General features: G+C 44.9%; 1 protein-coding gene across 2 annotated transcripts; it reads right to left on the reverse strand.

Annotated features, from left to right (window-relative positions):
• Nucleotides 1-1,493: 1,493 nt before the first annotated feature.
• Nucleotides 1,494-15,548, reverse strand: ZNF287 (zinc finger protein 287). Of its 2 annotated transcripts, XM_019944195.3 has the most exons (5): nucleotides 14,954-15,548; nucleotides 14,185-14,285; nucleotides 12,149-12,275; nucleotides 11,620-11,706; nucleotides 1,494-7,292 (listed from the first exon to the last, which is right to left on the reverse strand). In XM_019944195.3, the coding sequence occupies exons 1-5, from the start codon at nucleotides 15,354-15,356 to the stop codon at nucleotides 5,728-5,730; spliced, it is 2,283 nt and encodes a 760-aa protein (XP_019799754.1). In that variant the 5' UTR covers nucleotides 15,357-15,548; the 3' UTR covers nucleotides 1,494-5,727. The 2 variants fall into 2 exon arrangements, with proteins under 2 accessions (XP_019799754.1, XP_073653240.1); XM_073797139.1 differs by lacking the exon at nucleotides 14,185-14,285 and having other exon boundaries at nucleotides 14,954-15,077.
• Nucleotides 15,549-21,062: the final 5,514 nt, after the last annotated feature.

Raw genomic sequence — 21,062 nt, forward strand, 5'->3', positions numbered from 1 at the left:
GGTGGTCATTGACCACGTGGTTGCCGAACCGGGAAAAGATCTGGGTGGGAGACCAGAATGGGAAGGGGGAGGGGAGTGCATCGTTTTCTGGGCTCTTCTCATATAAAGATTTGAATTTAAAAAACACGGGGAGACAAAAAACTTTCAATGCTCTAATCTCATCAAAATACGTAATTAGGTACATACTTTCTGTGTTCTCAGTTTTCACTTAACTATATATATATATATATATATATATATATTCTCACTTAAAAATATTTTACAGGAAGAACTCAACTAAGGGCTGGAGCCATGGGTTCCAACCCTTGTTCTGTCACACTGTGTACGTGACCTCAGGTCAGCATCCTGGGCTTCACTTTGCCCGTCTACACAGCAGACTCAATGCTGCTGACAGGCTTACACACACATGCATACATATCACCGCAGTGCACATGCCTGCCATGTTCAATGGTTATAGTGTTCTGAGGTGGGGTAATTATAGTGAAATAGAGCGCCACGAGGAAAGTAACGGAAATAGAGGGCTGGAAGTACATTTACAGGCACATGCAAGTGAATTCATACCGGCCGGAAGATAGAGCGTCGAGTGAAAACTAATGGCTTTAAGTTTTAAAGACCAAATAAAAGTTTAGCAAGAAAAACTAGTACTTTGCATGAAACAGACTCTCAGAATTCAAATTTAGATCAGAAACCTGCCTTAAGGAAATGTGATGGGAAAGGAGTGTGATTAACTTATCAACACAGTAAATCATCAAGTTCATAGTTAAAACACAACATAGCTGGTGTCCTTACTTCGTTGCTCTTAACTGCCCTCTACTTAACCCACTTGCCAGGTTGACTGACATGCTCCCGTCCTCTGGAAATGCTCTGCTGATGGCCTTGGCAAAAGACTTCGTGGTTAAGTTTGCTGCTTTCCTAGTAAGCGTTAACACTTGTGTTCTCTCCAGTTTAGTTTGCTCAGCAAGACTTGTTTGCTCCCAGAGTCCTTTGTCTGGGAGGTAATTATGTCTCCCATTACATAGATATTACGTAACTGATGAAACTGAGGGCAGAGTTGCCTTTATGCAGACTCAATGGTTGGAAGGGCTCAGCCCACTTGCTAAGCACGCCCAGTAGCAGTGAGCCTGCCCACTGCCCAGATCTGGTTTCTAAATTCCTACCTGTTAAAAAGAGCCAGGGATTCCTGGAGAAATGGGTCATGTCATACCTGGGGCATTTAAAGTGCAAGGTGAACCTGAGATGGCTTTGTCAAAAGGCCATTAAGTGCCCAGGGCTTCCCTGGTGGCACAGTGGTTAAGAGTCCGCCTGCCAATGCAGGGTACACGGGTTCAAGCCCCGGTCCGGGAAGATCCCACAGGCCGCGGAGCAACTAAGCCCGTGCGCCACAACTACTGAGCCTGTGCTCTAGAGCCCGCGCGCCTAGAGCCTGTGCTCTGCAACAGGAGAAGCCACCACAATAAGCCCGTGCATCGCAACGAAGACCCAATGCAGCCAAAAATAAATAAATAAATACATTTACAAAAAAATAAAAAAAGGCCATTAAATGCCCAGAGATTGGAGGGGTAATGTCAAAGGACAAAAGGGCAACTTGAAGGGTTCTAACTGGCCAAATCTGGGATAATTAGAGCATCAGAAACAATGATCATAATTGTTTGTGACACACTGAATCACTCGTCATCACTGCCAGTGACTCCTGCCTCTGAAAACTGGTAATTTAAGGAAAGACTTGAGCATGACCCTACGTGCATTCCCAGCCGATGAAGGAAAGCTCTTCCTTAAAGAATGCCAGTCAGTAAATGTAAAAAGAATGATAGAAAATTGCCATTTTGCAGGGGGAATTCCCTGATGGTTCAGTGGTTAAGACTCCTCGCTTCCACTGCAGGGGGCACAGGTTCGATCCCTGGTCGGGAACTAAGATTCCACACGCCACATGGCGCAACCAAAACAAATAAAGAAAATCGCCATTTTGCAAATCTTGACGAAATGATTGATTCCGGCAAGGATCATCATCATTGGATCCCAAAACCACCAGATACAAGGCTGTTGGTAAACGGGCTATCCATGCACTGCTGGTGTCAGTGCACAGGCTATCTATTAACTGCAACAGTAAAAACATACCTTACATTGGGAAGATGTGGCGATCAAATTCTGCATCACAGATAGTGAGTCAACCAGATATTAATGAGGCTTTTGTTGTGATGCAATATGAAATACATCTGTGAGGTGTTAATGTCAAAAATTTGTAACCTGAATACACCAAGCCTTTGGCCCTAATTGCAAATTTACAGAAACTACAGGAACAAGAAAAACAAACCACATGTAAACAATCAGGTACCTCCTGAAAGTCAGACATTCTACAACTGATCTGCTCTATTTAAAGAGAAAAAAAAAAGTCCTAGAAAAAAATCAAAGGTGGGAAGCTGTTCCAGGTAGATGGAACAGACAATCATATGTAAGGCTTGCAATGAGACTGGATCAATAGGGAAAATGGAAACATGGGCTGAGCACTAGATATCAGTGCTGTTCATTTTTTGAGGTACATAATGTTACTGTGGTTGCTTTTATGAGATGCATGCTTAGTGTTTAGAGGTGAAATGTCTGTAAGTTACTTTCCAATTGTTCAGTAAAAAATATGGCAAAATGTTAATTTTTACATCTAGGTGGATATACAATTTGTTTTATTATTATTTAACTTTTCTGTATATTTGCACATTTTCATAATAAAAAGTTGGAAATAAGACTGCCTGTTAAAAAAAACTTCAGGGCTTCCCTGGTGGCGCAGTGGTTGAGGGTCCGCCTGCCGAGGCAGGGGCATGGTCTTGTGCCCCGGTCCGGGAGGATCCCACATGCCGCGGAGCGGCTGGGCCCGCGAGCCATGGCCGCTGGGCCTGTGCGTCCGGAGCCTGTGCTCCGCAGCGGGAGAGGCCGCAACAGTGAGAGGCCCACGTACCGCAAAAAAAAAAAAAAAAAACCAAACCAAAAAAACAACAAAACTTCAAAGCGTGGATCAGGCAACTGTAAAAGTGGGAAAAACACAAAGATCTCAGATTCTCCACTATTATTATTATTGTTATTTTATAAGAGCGTCAGTTGCCTCAGTGTTTCAGTGGAAGACCTTATAAATGCATTATTTACATAAAACACACAAAGGTAGGAAATACAAATCAATGCAAAGAAAGGCGCTATGGACTGTAACATTCCACACATTCATTCCAGGAGAAAACAACGTTGTGTAAGTTATGAAGTGCTATTATAAAAACTGCATCTTAAATACAATGGTTATTTTTTAACATGATAACTATGGATAAGCATAATTTGAGTATTATGCAACCTGGAGAAAATCTGCACTTTGTGAAGGATGATTCCGTGACATCAAGGTTAACTATTAGGAGGACAAGGGGAAAGCAACTTCTTGAAGAAAACACTCAACAAGAAAGACTTGAAGATGTTGGTACCCCAGGTCCTTAGCCACTGCCCCCCCACCCCCCCTGCCCCTGGCCAACCAGGTTTTTCCAACGTCCAAATGAAGCTGCATGGTCAACACATGCTTAAATTGGTATTTATGACACCAGAATTTGTATCAGGTTTTCCTCACCTAGCTCAGGAAAACTTCCTCTGCAAAGATGTCCCATGATTTTTCAGGAATATCCCCATTGTTAAGATTTGGGGATTCTCATTCTTCATTTTTAAGTAGTTCCTGTCACTAACAAATGACCAATATTTATTAAATATTTCTTTGCATGTATGCACCAAAAAGTATTTTAAATTTTGCCAATTTCACTCCGTATCAGTTACTTCTACCTTATTACTCAAGTCTAACTTGACTACTTATTTATTCATTAATTCAACCAACATAACTTGACCACCTACCATATGCAAGGCACTGAAGAAAGAAACAAGAACAAGAGGAAGGTCAGCTCTCAGGACATGGTCTTAAATTCTGAGTGCAATGCTGTGGATAGTAAATAGTATTTTTACCCATTTCTATTTGCGTTTCTACCAGTTTTTCTTTTATGCTGCTTGGGACCCCGCAAACTCAGTTATTATTGTTGAATGATTACTGTATCAATGATAGTTTCTGCGTCAATTCTTTTTCCAATGAAACTTTTTTCCCTGTTATTTTAAGAGTAATCCCTATTTTACTTACACATACAAGGAGTACCAATTTCAATTATCCTTTTGAAATCAGTCATTTCAGTTTCAGTTTCTTCTTATAAACAGGCTGAATTTTGCTTTTTAATTCAAGTAGTCATTCATTTTCTTAGGTAAACCAAGTCCAGCAACACTTCAGTTGTAACAGTTGCCTCTGTATTATCTTTCCTCACCCTTACGTCTTCAATTTTTTCCCCCAACCCACTTTCTGCACTGAACTCAAACCTATTTTCCACTACTTGTTTTTTCCTCATACTATTTAAATAGCTGCTTTCATTACTTCCTTAAGATAATGGGGCTGCATCTGGCAACCCATTTTAGCAGGTTTCTTAGGTTCATTCCAGGACGTACTGGTTAACATCATGTCCTTGACTTTATCTTTCATTACTTTAGAAAGCTTTCTATTGCTTAAACCAGCTGTGGTTTTCGGCATTTAAGCCCTGGAAGAATCCAGTTAGGAAGTTTGGGCCCTGAGCACAGCAGGCACTCAAGAAACGTGTTTCAAAGGAAGAAACAGACTTTCTACGGTTAAGTCACAGGGGAACGTTAAGGTATGAATTTTGAAGTCAGGTGGAAAAAAAAAAAAAGTATTCTTGGGCTTCCCTAGTGGCGCAGTGGTTGAGAGTCCACCTGCTGATTCAGGGGACACGGGTTCATGCCCCAGTCCGGGAAGATCCCACATGCCGCGGAGCGGCTGGGCCTGTGAGCCATGGCCGCTGAGCCTGCACGTCCGGAGCCTGTGCTCCGCAACGGGAGAGGCCACAGCAGTGAGAGGCCTGCGTACCACACACACACAAAAAAGTATTCTTATTTTTTTCCTTCTGGATGACAGTTGTCAAAAGCTAGTGAAACTAAGTCTAATATGTCTTAAATATTAAGCTTGGGGGTTTAATCTTTGCCTGTAAATTTGTACACGTCTAAGGATTATAGACACATTAGCTTCTCCTAACAGATCATCTTTCATTAAGCTTCTCTTTCTTTAATGTTTCAGTATTTAAAGCATAATTAAACTGTGGTCACATAGAAATTGTTAAGATACTTTCAACTTTGTGTTTTTTTTTTTTTTTGCAAACCTACTGGCTCCACATGGCAGTTATGGTATAATAGGAAAAGGGAAATAAAAAGGGGGAAGGGACCTTTACATATTTAAGGCTTCAAAGCTGAGAAGAACTAAAGGCCTGAAAGCAGCTTTTTTTCTGTTACCCCAGGATTACTCTCTGGTGTGAAAGCTCTACTGGATGGAAGCTTTCCCAAGTTACATTCGTAAGGCCTCCTTAAGAAGTACTTGAAACATGGTAAGAGTTGATGAGTTACAGGATTTCGAGTACTCTTACTTTCCTAGGGCTTATTTCTGGAATGAATTAAACGTATCAAATAAAGGTTAAGAAGTGAATGTTTTCTTCTTAAATTTCACAGTACATTTAAATAGGTTATATCCACATCACTAATTCTGATACTTCTGCTGAGTGATAATCTAACCCATATTGCACTTCTCTTGAATAATGTTTCCAACACAGAATACAAAATAGAATTTTAAATGGTTAAGTTTTAAAACCTAAATGAAGTCTCCCATATGCATTAATTACGATGTTTGGCACCTGTATGAACACGCTGATGCTGAATGAGGTTTGTACTCTGGGTGAAGGTTTTACCACATATACGGCATGCATAGGGCTTCTCTCCTGTGTGAATTCTCTGGTGCTGAATAAGGCATGTTCTCTGGCTAAAATCTTTGTCACATTCATTACACTTATAGGGTCTTTCTCCAGTATGAGTTCTCTGATGCTGATTAAGTGATGATGAATAAATAAACGCTTTCCCACATTCATTGCATTTATAGGGTTTCTCTCCGGTATGGATCCTTTGATGCTGAGTAAGATTTGCACCCTGTCTATATGCTTTCCCACATATATTGCATTTAAAGGGTTTTTCTCCATTGTGAATCCTCTGGTGCTGAGTAAGGTGTACACTCTGGCTGAAGGCTTTCCCACACACACTGCACTTATAGGGTTTCTCTCCGGTATGTGTTCTGTGATGTTGGGTAAGGTTTGCACTCTGGCTGAAGGCTTTCCCACATATATTGCATATATAGGATTTCTCTCCAGTGTGAGTGGTCTGATGCTGAATAAGAGTGGAGGAGTGAGCAAAGGCTTTTCCACATTCGTTGCATTTATAACACTTCTCTCCAGAATGAATCCTCTGATGTCGGATAAGGTAAGTGCTCTGACTGAACACTTTCCAACACTCATTGCATTTATATGGTTTCTTTCCTGTGTGTATCTTTTGATGCTGAAGGAGGTGTGTGCTCTGGCTGAACGTTTTCCCACACTCGTTGCATATGTAAGGTTTTTCTCCAGTATGAACTCTCTGGTGGTTAATCAGCGATGAACTGTGGCTGAAGGTTTTGCCACACTCCAAGCACTTGTAGGGTTTCTCTCCCGTGTGTGTCCTCTGGTGGATGGTGAGGTGTGCGCGCTGGCTGAAGTCTTTCCCACAGTCGTCGCACTTGTAGGGTTTCTCTCCCGTGTGGATCCGCTGGTGGATGGTGAGGTGTGCGCGTTGGCTGAAGGCTTTCCCGCACTGGTGGCATTCGTAGGGCTTCTCTCCAGTGTGCATCCTCTGATGTGCAATGAGGGATGAGACGTGTCTAAACTCTTTCCCACATTCTTCACATTCATAAGACTTCTCTTTGGCATGGCTACTTTGGTGTTTGATGAGGGATGGGTACTTTCTGAACTTCTTCCCACACACATTACACTTATAAGGCTTCTCTCCGGGGTATATCTTCCTGTGTACAATACCGTAAGAGACGTGACTGAAGGTGGCCTTGCTTTCGTCGTACACAGAAGTTTTATCATCTGGTTGGGTATCAAACTGTATCATTAGGTTTGAATGCTTTTCAAAATTACTTCTATATATATCATATTTATAGTCTTCTGCACAATCATCTTCTTCTGAAAGGACTGACTTCAAACTGAAATCTCTCTCATTGGTGGGAATTCTCCTGAAGGCCTCTGTTGCTTGCCCCTCCAATCTGTCATCATAGTCATAGGGTTCTTCCAGCTTGATGGTCTTGGTTCCATCCTTTGTGAGTTTAGAAACATTTTCCACCGAAGTACACTCTTGGGCTTCTGTTTCCCATTCTGAAATTTAAAAAGTACATAAAAAGTCTTCCTCTATTTGGAGAAAGGAAACTGCCAAAGCAGAAACAAAGTAATGAACATAAATAAAATGCCTAAAAAGACTATGGCTCTGACAACCTCATAACATGGTCCTTAATGCTTGGGAAAGGAGAATAAGAGGGCAGGAAACAGGAGTAAATTGTTGAAGAAGGAGAGGCTCCTCCCTATTCAACACGAGTGTGGAGTTAATAGAATAGGTTAGGTCAGGCAACAGAGCTAAGAAGTAAAAACAGACGATAAACTGTGGGACAACCTGGGATGAATTTTATTACACAAACATTTATAATCATATAAGCTGTAATTTACATAATGGGTCATAAAGCAGGCTGACTGTCACCACTCCTTCCAATCTACCCTGCACACTGTACGTAATATTCTGGAGGCAGTTTCACGGTGTGTGTTCCGTGTTTTAATACGTCTAGTAACTCTTACAGCCTGAAGCCATGGTTCTCAGGGGTACAATCCCCAGACCAGTGGCGTGAGCATCACTGTCACCTGAAATATGTCAAGTGACTGGGCCCCTCCCAGACATACTGAGTCAGAAAATGGGGGTGGGGCTGAGCCCTCCAGGAGGTTTGAATCACACTGAAGTTTCAGGATCAGCGGCTTAAAGGACAAAAGTTAAAGAAAGAAAAGTTAAAATACCTCCACTCAGTACTGAGACCCCAAATAATCTATCCTTTTCTACTGTACTCCCTCCTCTATCACAACTCATATTCAGCTTAAAGTTCAAAGTTATCCACATAACTTAGAACTATGTCCTTATAATCTTCTAAAGGTGCCACTAATTCCAGACTCCAGGCTTCTCTTATGACACCTTCTCCACCTACTGAAAAAGATGCTTATGGCCCAGCTCATGTTTCTCTCCTCCTTCTTAGAATCCTAAAGTACAGATTAGGTTGCATCATATGAAACTGCCTTTTTTGTAGGTCAATCTGGCTGAATATCACCAGTTTCATATGGTCCAACCTAATAAAATATTGGGCCCATGGCAGAACTTGGCTTTATATTATTATTTCACAGTTTGGTGTGTTTCTTGTATTTTCAACTCAGATGCAAACTCTGGAAATGGCTTATGCTTCTTTTACATTTCCTTCAGAAAAGCACACATTTTTAAACCAGTCAGTTTACTGGTAATTCAGAAATTAAGATCATTAAGCAGGGCTTAAATATGTGTATATAACTAACTGGAAAGGACCGATTAGAAGTGTTAAATATCAAACAGTGGTGTAATATTTCTAGCAGAAGAGATCAGTGTTGACCAGGTAATGAAGCAACACTTTTAGCGCAGATCTGGTTTGGGCTGAACCTGAAAGAATGGCTGGGTCCTGTATGATGTAAAGACCATAAAGTTCTGAGACAAGAACGGCCATCGAAAGCCAACACTACTGCTCGATTTGTGAATCATCAAAGTTTCCATTCCCTCAGGTATGACTGATGAGATGCCCTAACCAAAGGTTCAACTTATACGTCTCTGACCTGATAAGAAAGTGAAATCCTCAAAGCCAAAAATCAAGTGAGAGCAGGAAGACCAGAAGTCAGAAAAAGTTGAAGCTGGCTTCCTGAGACACTCCTCCATCCTGCTGACGACCTTCAGCTTCCCCTTGAGGGTGCAAGGGGCTCGGGGGCCAGAAGACAAAGCCTGCAGCCAACCTGGGGCAGCTGGCAGGAGTCTGCACACTCTGTGCTACACCCTGTATAAGGACAGGCTAGAAAAACAAACAAAACCCAAACACCTCACCTCTACAGAAGGAAAAGAGGACCTTGCCTTTCTCAGTTTTATGCTCTTTGGTGGGAGCAAAATCTCCCCCCAAAATACATAATCATAAATTGCCCCTCTTGTGGGTTTACAGCCTTAATTCAACCTGAATCACCAAAAAACCTCAAGTGGTCCCAGATGGGCAGCACCTCCCAGAAGATGGTCCTGACTCCAGCAAAGGCCTAGCTCCATCTTGCCATGGGTTTTCTCAGTGTTGAGAGTGTGCTGAACTCTTTCCCTAAAGAATTCACTGTATATTTTGGGTCATTCTGCCAACTAAAGCAAATAGGCCATAAATTATGAGAAGAACTAGCTTTTCAAGTAGTAGGACCCTCAAAATACCAGATGACCAGATAAAGTTAACTTTTTAAAAAAGTTAAGCAATTCACTCTAAAGTAGAGTATTATATTGTCATTATTGTTTAATTTGCTGTTAATGCTAGATTCCAGCATCAATACTGGTAGACATACTAGAAGGCAGCGGCTGAAATTAAAAAAAACAAAAAAAAAGGGAATAGGAAAGCAAAATGCAAAAGAGTACAGTGTACTTCTTTTGTATACAAAAGGAGAGATAAGACTATATTTATGATTTATCTCTTCAAAGAGAAAGACAGGAAGGATAAAAGAGAGATAAGTGAGCCCTGTAACCTACAGGAAGTGGACGGGAACAAAGCAGAAGGGATGGGAGTGTACACCTTTCTATAGTTTTGACTTTTGAACTGCGTTAATGTTTTTACATACTCAAAAATGTAAAATTAAATAAAGAAACAAGAAAATACTAAACTTGAATACAAATGTAATCAAACAAGTTTAACTGTGTATCAAACTGTTAAGATAACCAGAAAGGAAGAATTCAAGTTAACTCTGAACCCAGTATCCTCTATATCTTTAGTGGAATATATTCTAAGGACATGAAGGAATTTTGAACGTTACCTGAGCAGTCTGTTATCTGAGAGATAATGATATACTTCTGAAACCATTTTTGTGTGACTATATGACAAAGCAAATGAGCAGATATACTGATATTGGGAACCAGATGACTCATTCTGTGGAAAAGGAAGTAGAAAACAGATATGGGGAGGTACAAGATAGACTGCCCTTGTGGTGCTAGATTTGAATTCAAGTCACCAGTATGAACTCAGGATTCAAAAAACCTACAAACAGGGCTTCCCTGGTGGCACAGTGGTTGGGAGTCCGCCTGCCGATGCAGGGGACATGGGTTCGTGCCCCGGTCCGGGAAGGTCCCACATGCCATGGAGTGGCTGGGCCCGTCAGCCATGGCCACTGAGCCTGTGCGTCCGGAGCCTGTGCTCCGCAATGGGAGAGGCCACAACAGTGAGAGGCCTGCGTACCACAGGAAAAAAAAAAAAAAAAAACCCTACAAACACACACACACACACACTTCACAGCTCTATCTACTGAACAGATCTAGAAGCAATGGTACCCAGAGTAGTGAGCGCACTCACTGCCCAGATCCTGGCCTCTCATCACTAATCCCCACTAAGATGAACCACTGTTCCTTAGAGAAATTCCAGGTCTAAGGTAGGCATGAAGTGAGCCCACAGACCATTCTCTGCCAGAAAGCAAGGAAATGCTCAAAGACTAATGGGGACGTCTCAGAAGGACTTGATCTGAAAGGCTCCCATCGCTGAAATTTGGGACAACTGAGCAACAAAAACAAATACCCCCCCCCACCACTGGAATTAACGGACTAACAATACATTGAATTTTTTAAAATTCCACTAGTCCATAGTGACATACACACATAAAAACGGGGTGGGAGGGATAGGTATTCCTTACAGATTAATCATTTAGAAGAGATGGTGGAATTAGAAAATCACCATTTTGCAACCAGCAATGTAATAAAGCAAGGATCCACAGCGGATGCTAAGAACCCTCACTGGAAGGTCATCAGGGAATAGAACAGTCACGTGACCTCTAGGTGTCGAGCCACAGGTGACAACACAGATGCAGGAACCAGGTGAATGCGGCAAACAGGTGGGGACTTCTGTCTGCATAGATCTGGCTTTATATATTTTTACAATTTTTGATCTTGCAAACACGTTATCTTTTTCAATAATTAGAACATAAAAAAGAAAGGAATGAGGAGAGTGGAGGCAGGGGCCTACAGGGTTTTGTCAATAAACAGAATAAAAGAAACTCAAAAAGAAGTTGAGAAGGTTTGAAATTTAAGATTTTAGGGGACATTCATGCATGCTTAAAAATAGAGGGAGGAAACACACGGAAAGCCCCAGACAAAACTCTAACGGAGGGAACCCAGGGGTCATGGAGAAGCACAAAATAAGAGGGGGGTTGGGGCTGGGTTGGCAGCGTGTAAAAATGACACCTAGAAAATCTCTTCCGAAGACAGCCTCTGTAAGGAAGCAACGCCAAGCAGCCCAGTGTTCTCAACAGGCTGGGATGTCTTTGTGCCAAGTGACTTGGCCACATGCGAAAACACATCTCACCATACTTAGGACAGTACAGGCTCTTAAGCACAAAGAATCTCATCGGCTGGTGGTTCTCTCACCTGGACTAGGGCCTTCTAAAATTTCTTTTATCACCATCCATGGTTCTTCCAATATGGGAATCACGGTTGGTCTGTACACTGTAAGTCCTGTTCGGGAGGAACAGAGTGAGTTTTACCTGGAGATAAACAGTTGTTCAAGTTTTCCTACCTGACTTCTTACCCATGAGGACAGATCTCTACGGGAAAAGAATGGTTCACGGACATGACCTCATGAATGAGGTCACTGTCCTTTTCGGAGCTGGGACAAAAATTTCCTGCACGCTGGAGGATGCACACCTAGAGATCACGGGGAAGGAGGCACTGGGCAGGGTGCGGCGTCGGGTGGTGGCCCTCGGAGGCTGTGCGTCGTACCTTCTGATGACCTTTCACTTAGAAACCTTTCATTTGGGAAAAGGGAGCAGAACTTTGCCATTTCTGTGCCTGAACGGACAAGCACGCTCACCTCTAGGCCCGACCATTTTTAACAGCTGAGGGGAGAAAGACTCGGGTGTGTATGCAGGGAGGAGGGCCGGGCATGGACGACGCTCACCCAGAGAAACCATGTTCCAGTAGTTCTGCAGCGTCACAGTCTTGTACAGTTCCTTCTGCACAGGACGCATGAGCTCCCAGTCCTCCCGGGTGATGTCCACGGCCACATCTGTGAATGTCATGGATTCCTGAAACATCAAACGTGACTTAACTTGGTTCAGGAACTAGTAGGAAGGGGACAGCGACAGCACAGGTGTGTGTGTGGTGGGGGAAACCAGAGTCTTGAGCGCTGGTAGGACTCTAAAAATTACCTAGTCAACACCTTTACCCATTGTATGGATAAGCAGACCTGAATGGCCTGAGGGGAAGTCTGAAAACAAAGTAGAATACATCAGTTTCAGTGCATGCGTTGGTGGCTCCATCTTAAAGAATAAAAGGATTTAAACATTGATGACACAGAGAGAATGGTTTGACTTTCAAGCATTGCCTTACAAATAAATTAAATGTGTTACAGTTTGACATTTTAAGATATTTTCTGTGCTCTATGATGGAATGCAGAGCCCTTCCTTCTTCCCTCCTATCTATCTATCTATCTATCTATCTATCTATCATCTATCTCTCTATCTCTCTATCTCTCTACTTTTGGCTGTGCTGGGTCTTAGTTGTGGCATGCAGATCTTTTGTTGCAGTGCGTGGGCTCTTCGTTGTGGCGTGCGGGCTTCTCTCTAGTTGTGGCACACAGACTCAGTAGTTGCGACATGTGGACTCTCTGGTTGTGGTGTTTGGGCTCCAGAGTGCGTGGGCTCTGTAGTTGCGGTATGTGGGCTTAGCTGCCCCACAGCATGTGGGATCTTAGTTCCCCAACCAGGGATGGAAACCGTGGCCCCTGCATTGGAAGGCAGATTCTTATTCACTGGACCACCAGGGAAGTCCCCCTTCTTCCTTTCTAAAATAAAACTGGTACCAATAACCACACTGAACTACTGTACCTGTAGATACATTTCACAGTCTGGTAAAGTTAGCATCCCTCTGCTCTTCCTTCCTTTGTTTAAAAAAAAAAATTCTTGCTTACTCCCACATGTTTTTCAAATAAACTCTGTAAGTTTCTTTAAAAAATTGTACTGGGATTTTTCAAATCACATGGAAGTGTATAATTTAGGGAGAGCTGGCAGTCTTACAGTATTCAAGGCTTCTTTCATGTCTACAGAATAACACAGGACTGCAAAGCTTATACTATGCTTAGTCGTAGTTATTTTAAATGTGGGGGTAATACTGTGAATGGAACCTTTTATTTCATTTTTGCATCTATCTGATTTTTATGTATATTTAAGAAAGTGATTAATTTTTTATGCCATTTTCTGTCGTGGTCACTTTACTCAAATCCTCTATTATTGTTTCTAACAGTTTTTCCCTTGATTTTCTTAGGTTCTTTTTGTAAACATTCATATTATCTACAAATAATAATTTACTCTGGTTACCAATTTCAGACCATGTATATTTTACAGTGTATTTTACAGTAAACCTTTCTCTTAAGATGGCCTGAGCTGCTCTTCCTTAAAATAACACAGACTCATAATAAACAGTAACATCAAACAATACATGGCCTTTAATTACTTGTTAACAAAGAAAAATAATAACTATTGTCTAATCTTCCTGTGATCTTCTTGATCACTTACTGTAATCCAGGCTAACAGGTCTCATAATATTTAATTGTCACAATCTAAGAGGAATATTCATTAGAGCTTAGTAACTCAGGCTATGAGTGGTTAAGTGTCTTGCCCCAAATCACAGGTTCAGTGGCAGAACCAGGAAGTAAATCTAGATCCATGTGGCTGTGGAGGTGAATCCTTAACCTCTATGCACTACCACTGCTTTAAAGTAAAAAAGTGAGGAAAGGGATATCACGGGAAGCAATGGATCCCATTTCCTATACAAAGCATTCACCTACCTTAACAGGCCACGGTGACTTAAGGAGAAAACCTGAGGCTTAGGTCCTTCATAGGACTTCTGGGGTCACAGAAGGTAGAGGGCCAGGTTAGAAAATGTCCTCACACACTAGGAAGGCATTTTAAAATCACAGAAGAAACTGACACTCACTTTGGTCACGAAGTCATTGAGCCACCCTGCCTGGAAAGCTTGTCTTCCTTTGGGGTCTTCCTCTGGGGTCTCCTGGGAAAGGGTGGAGCTCTGAGGAACAGCTAGCGAAGAGAAAGAGACCGTGGTGGAGATGAGCCCTGTTTGAATAGCCTAGGAAACTCTTCACCCAGAGAAGCCTACATTTTCTTAAAGCGAGGAATCAGAAGGAAACCAAAAACAAAGCCCCTGCTTCACAGAACCAGAGAGAAGGGGCAATGACTTATCCTGAAACTTGTCCTGTTTTTGAGCAGGCTTCAAAAACGAAGTCTGCTCTGGGATGCTTCAGAATATGTACCAAATTCAGTTTTCTACTAAACGCTTGCATGATAGAAATTTTGTGAGCTGTCTTTTTACTTAGTAAAGAAATATTCTCTGGACACTTCTCTACATATTTGGAAGTATGTTACCATAAAACCCAATTCACAAAGCAAATGATTTATTGGTAGAATGGTTCAAACCTCTGCAGGGAAACTTCCTGAGGGCGCACACAGGGGTAATTTGGTTGTGTCTGGCCACTGTTTATGATACGTCCTCTGGGTTTACAGAACGTGTGTTGGGTTCCGAGCAGTTGGAAGAGGAATGCCAGGTGGGACGGGGCTCAGTGAAGCCTGTTCTCACTCACTCCCTGACCTCCGTTTTCCTAATCACCTCAAAGGGCTGCTCTCCGACGTGATGGCTGTCTTCTCGGACCACCCAGGACTCCTCCTCTCTCTGCCCTTACAAGTCTTACCTTCTTCCTCTAGAATCTGAGTCAAATCCTCCACCAGAGTCACCACTTCCTCGCTGCTCTTCGGGTACTGGGACTTCACCCAAGTCCTAACCTCCCCAGGCAGGATGCTCAGGAATTGCTCCAGGACCAGCAGCTCCAGGATTTGTTCCTTTGAGTGAATCTCGGGTCTCAGCCACTTAAGGCAGAGCTCTCGGAGCTGATTCAATGCCTTTCGAGGACCAGCCAGGTCTGGGTATGGAAAATTCCTAAAATTCTGCCGACAGGTCTCAGTGTCACGCAGGAGTCTTGAGGCGAGCGTTTCCTTCTCAGCACTGCGGGGTCCACTCTGAGCCTTGTCCGGCTTCCACATTAGAAGGACTTGGGCACGTGACGAACTGGTCGTCCTCTTGCTCGGGGAGAACATGGCTACACGCAGGAGAGTCAACCCGGCAACAGCCTTTATTTCTCCAGGAGTGAGCCGAATGCTTGAAGTCGCATGCTAGAACCACAAAGGCATTTACCAAGGGCTGCTGCGGCCAGGGGCAGGACAGAGGCAAGGTAGAGTTAGCAGTCTTCCTTACAAACTCTGAGCCCAGAACTTGTAGGGATGGCTAAGAGACCCTGAAACACAAGAACAGACACAAGGTCAAGTATTCCTGGTGGGCTCTGCCATACGCACAAACAGTAATAGGCAGGCGACCCACAGTGTACAAATAAACACTGAGAGTCTACCGTACTCTACCTCCCTGATATCCTTAAGACTTGTAAAATAGATGCAACGTGCCCTGGGCACGGGTTGGGGCTGCCATAAAAGGCTGGTGATAGAAGCAAAGCAAAAAGACAGATCAAACTTCTAACTTGTTGAAACAAACATTTTTTACAGAAAAACAAAAGCTTCAGTATTATAGTCACTGATGTTACAGAAGCTGTAATGACTGAAGTGCCTCTAAAACACAGCAAATCTGTTATGTAGAAAAACCTGGGAGGAGAACTTCTCCTTAAAGAGCTCAAGGTTCCCAAGGGAACGGTCAGGGAAAAAGGGCGAGCCGTTTACCCGCTCTGCGTATCAATGCCAGACTGTTCCAGCCCTGCACTACCAGAGGGCTGGGCACGGGAAAGAAGCAGACTGGTGTAACCTGAAGCCCGTGAAGAGCTTCTACAGGACACAATTCCTAAGGAATACATTTGAAACCAGGATTCCCGCAGAAAACCTCACTGCAGGCCTGACCTGGAGCAGAACCGACACCACTTGTCCACGGGCTCCAGCTCTGAGCCCCCTCAACCCGTCGTGTCCCCCAAAGCCGGCTGCGCACCAGGCCTACAGGGCAGAGGCACTCCTCGCTTCCCCACCCCCGCGAGGTCCCCCTAACTCCGCAGTCTGAGGCTCGCGGGCCGCTGCGCGGGGACTGCCCTGCAGCCCCTGCCCCGCAGCCCCGACCCCGCAGGCCGCCCGCATCCTGACCTGTGGCCGGACCGGGGACGCGCAGCCGAGCGGCCCGAGAAGCCCCGGGCAACAATGGCGGCGGGCGCGGCGCCTGCGTGGCGGGCTCGGTCCCGCGCTGCGGAGGGGCCTCGGCCCCGCCGCGTCCGTCCCGTAGAGAACGGCGCCTCGGCTGGAGCCGCCCGTGCAGCCGGTCCTGGGAAGCCCGGCCCGGAACCCACCGCGCCCCGACTCCACTCTGACCTCGCCTCGGCGCCACTGCGCATGTGCGCAGGAAGGACGCCGCGCACCCTCGGAGCCAATCGGAAGCCGCGCCCGGCCCTCCCTGCCAGACCTGCGGACCCTGGACCCGTCTCCATGGCAACCTCCTCCGCCCATTGCCGGGACTTGCTTGTTAGCCGCAGAGGTTCTGAGGGAACTTTAAAGTTTGCCTGAGCAGAGTCAGGTCTGGTAGACGACTGGGAGGGAGGTCGGGGAGCTACAGCATCTGGGGGAAGGGAATGCGGATTGGGCGGGGGGCGGTTGGAGCCCCGCGCTAATCAACCAGAGAAAACCTGGTGGCAGAGTTCACGGAGGAAGGATGGACAGGGAAGATGTGGGTCTTAAGGCAGAAAGACCCGAAGTGCTGGTTTGGGGTTTACTGCTCATAACCATTCACTCGTAAAGGCTCCGAGTCCCTCCGCAGGAGTCTGATTCTGAGACTGTCAGATCGGAAAAAAGAACAACATCCAGCGTCACGTTGTTTATGAAAGACTCACAGCATAAAATGCTTGAAAATAAAAGGATAGAAAAACATTCAGGGGGTCCCATTATCTAATGCTGTGTTGGCAAACCAACGTTAGATAATGTTGGCAAAACTCTTTAATGGAGTTAAAGAACAAGCATTTTATTATGCTCCTGGATTCTGTGGGTCAGGAATCTGGAAGGGGAACAGTGGGTGTGGCTTTTCTCTGCTCCACTGTGTCTGGAACCTCCGTTGAGATGATTTGATGGCCGGGAGGGTCCACTTCCAAGATGTCTTCTTTACTCACATGCCTCCTCTTCTGGCTGAGATGGCTCAAAGATGAGCTCAGCCTGGATATGACCAGAGTGCCTATACGTGGCCTTTTCGGCATGAAGGACTCAGCCAGCAGCTGAGATGGCAGCTCTGGGCTTCAAGAGCAGGTGTTCTAGTGAACAAGAGACAAGCTCCAAAGCTGACTATGATATAACCTCGGAAGTCACAAAGCATCACTTCCATTGTACTCTTGGTCAAAGCAGTCACAAGTCTGTGCAGAATCAAGTGGAGTCTGATGTAGACCCCATCTCATGATGGGTGGAGTGTCAGAGAGTCTTAATATTAACCACACCAGACAAATTTGAACAACAAGAAAGTTGGGTAGTTTGATGATCTTTGATGTGTCAACTTGGCAAGGCTAAGTCTCCCACTGTTTAATCAAACCCTAACCTAGGTGGTGTTGTAAAGGTATTTTGTAGGTGTGGCTAAAGCCCGTAAACTCAGATGAATTAAGTAAAGGAGATTATCTGAAATAAGTTGGCTGGGTCTGAATGAATAAGTTGAAAGGCCTTCAAAGCAGAATTGAGGCTTCCTAGATGAAGAAGAAACTCTGGACAAAGCTTCTAGCCTGCCCTTCCTGACAGACTGCCCTACCGATTTTGAACTTGCCTAGTCAGCCTCCACAATCGAGTAAGCCAATTCCTTGCAAAAAAAAAAAAAAAAAAAAAAAAACCCCTCCTAGTATGTATGACCTACTGGTTCTGCTTCTCTGGCTGAACCCTGACTGATGCAAGTCATAATCCTAATGTCTGACAAAATAGAATCTTAAAAAATCATTAGGAAAAGATAAGCATGACATCTACCTATAAAAGTTATAAAACTTGACAGAGAAGATATATCCATCATAAATATATATCTCTAAAAATAATGCCTCAAAAGATACCAAGCAATAACTGATATAACTTCAGAGAGAAATCAACAACTGAACCTGGAAACTTTAGTACACCAGATAGGGTACATTGTGATGGGCTGCCAGGGTCCCCCTTCAGGGCTGGGGCGCCCATTCCTCCAGCTGCCAGTGTGTGAATACCTCCCTGGGAATTGTCCTGGCTGAAGGGGGCTGCCCCTCTCAGGTCACACGTCCTCCCCAGGGGCACTCCACTTCCAGTGGTGCTCGCTGCAGGGGTTCAAAGACCTTGCCCCCTTGCCTCAACTTGCAGTCTCTCTAAAGGGCCATCCTAGTTTGAGTTCCCTGTAGAATCAAATGAGGCCTCTGTTGCAACTGTACAGCAGTTCAACTTTTTCCTCCGCCCACTCTTCCCTCCAGGTATCACTTTTTAATAGGTATTTTTCTAGAGAACGCTATGCAATAACACCTCTGCACGTGATTTCCATCTCAGAATCTGCTTCCATGGAATCTTACCCTATGACAAGCGGTACCAGCCGTGATCCTAGGAAAGCAGACTCTAAGATGGGATTTGGGTGAGAGATCACTCGTCAGCTTGCCGTCAGTGAGGACCCTATCACTTGTGATTGATGGACTACTGATAGCACATGTCAGGCTGTAGTGACACAATCATTAAAACTGTCCCTGGTGTTGAACCAGGATGGGATATTGATGGGAGGGAACCGCTGGTGGGTGCTGCATCTTAGATCTTTAGGAATTTGGGGGAGGTCGCAATTTTCCAGACTGTGGAATTGAGTGGCTATTACTGGGAGCCATCGACAAGGACAGGTGGAGGGTGGTTAATCACCGAGTAAAGGGAAAGTGTGAAAATCAGAGGGCTTCTTGAAGCCTGATGGCAAAAATGTAAGAGTAGCATAACTGCAGATAAGTTGAATTCTCAATCCCAGAAAGTTTACTATGTCAAGGTCAGGACCTTGTTTGGAAAGGAGGAAACCCTGAGACTTGGGATGGGGACATTCAGGTTGATGTGGGCAAACACCTTGAAACACCAGTCCCTCTGGGCCTGCAAATGTGACCCACGCCTCCCAGTCTTGTTTGAAGATGATGCAGACTAAGGCCTCCACTTTGTGGTAAAACCGGTGCAGTCTACTCTTTCCTCCCCTCCTGATAACTAGACCAATTACTAGGGTCCAGTCACTACAAAAGTCGACCAGGGAAACGCTGGGTTTGATAAGGGAGGAAGGTTCAGTTGCCGTGGGCCTGGCCAATCTGTGTCTGTAGGAACCAGGAGAGTATGGGTCTGGATCCCGAGGATGCTGGACCACGGAGTGTAGAACACATAACTGAGTGCTGGAGAGTGTATTGGAAAGGAGCACACTTCTGTGATAAGTGTTTACACGCTCTGCTGAGGATGCCAGGAGGTGGTGCTAACACACTGCAAGAAGGGCTTTTGGTGGCTTGGAGAAATAGATGGCTCTTTGCTGAGCAGAGATGCCAGAATTGCTAGGCTCAGAGAAGTGGGCAATCCAGAGCAAGTAGAGGATGTAGGGCTGGAAAATGTACAAGCTCTGCTTCTTTGGAAGGCCGGGAAGACCCTCCGTTGAGATACAGAATGTGCTGGTAGGAGGGTTCACCAGCGTCACTGAGAAGCTCTGTGGGGCCGACGGTAGGGGTTCATTGCAGAACTCTGCTTACTGAACCTCAGAGACAAGTCGTCCTCAGTGAGCAGTGAGGCCAGAGTGGAAGGGGGGTGGGAGAGTGGAGGGAGTGCTTTACCTTCTGAGAGCGATGAGGACAACAAGGCGTCTCGACAGGGTGGTGCTCAGTGTATACAATCCAGTGGGATAAAGGCTTGGTTGATCCGGAGGTTGAGGTTAACCTTTACTTTTACTGACCAAGACAGAGGAAAACCGCAATATAATCAAATTAGAATGGAAAGTGGAGACATTGCTGAGGACTTTACATAAATGAAAAGTATTATAAGAGAGTGCAATGAACAATGTACGCCCACAAATTTAGGTAATTTAGATGAAACTGAAAATTCAATTCCAGTGATTCAGCAGGCGGCCGGCCTCTGTGCGCTGCCCGCCTCTGGCCACAAGAGGGCGGGCGAACCCCGCCCTTTCCGACCCTCCTGGAGCGCATGCGTATTCCGGCCGCGGATGCGGCGTCTGGTGCACCAGGAGGAAAAAGCTTAGAATGCGCTTCCGGGCTTCTTATGCAGAAGCTTTCGTTTTTCTAGAATTCCCCTGTGTATTTCGTTCTTTACTTTCTCATGGTACCAGGACCTATTTTACAATAATAGCGCTCACTGAGGCGTTTGAACGTCGTACTCATAACGTGAGGGAGTTTTGTGGGTTTTTTTTTTTTTTTGCGGTACGCGGGCCTCTCACTGTTGTGGCCTCTCCCGTTGCGGAGCACAGGCTCCGGACGCGCAGGCTCAGCGGCCATGGCTCACGGGCCCAGCCGCTCCGCGGCATGTGGGATCTTCCCGGACCGGGGCACGAACCCGTGTCCCCTGCATCGGCAGGCGGACTCTCAACCACTGCGCCACCAGGGAAGCCCATGTGAGAGAGTATTCTATAAAATTCAGAGAAAGAAACGCAGACGGGGGTGAAGGAACGGACAGAATCTTGATCCCTTCGAGCCCAATATGAGCTGGAAGTGGGAGGGGAAACAAGCGCTCCCCTGGACGTGCTTTTATACATTTTTTAATGTTTCGCTTTCCCTGTAACGTTAAACTACTTGAAAACATTGAAAAATTGGAAAGTAGGGGTGTTAAACA

The sequence above is a fragment of the Tursiops truncatus genome, chromosome 20 (assembly GCF_011762595.2).
Source record: "Tursiops truncatus isolate mTurTru1 chromosome 20, mTurTru1.mat.Y, whole genome shotgun sequence".
Taxonomy (NCBI): Eukaryota; Metazoa; Chordata; class Mammalia; order Artiodactyla; family Delphinidae; genus Tursiops; species Tursiops truncatus.

Bases quoted from the DNA above. Each gene is read 5' to 3' on its own strand.
- ZNF287 (XM_019944195.3), bottom strand. From the start codon at position 15,356: ATGTTCTCCCCGAGCAAGAGGACGACCAGTTCGTCACGTGCCCAAGTC. The intron at 14,286-14,953 runs GTAAGACTTGTA...TCTCTTCGCTAG, and splicing joins TCAGATTCTAGAGGAAGAAG to CTGTTCCTCAGAGCTCCACC. The intron at 7,293-11,619 runs GTGAGAGAACCA...TTTAAATTTCAG, and splicing joins TTTAGAAGGCCCTAGTCCAG to AATGGGAAACAGAAGCCCAA.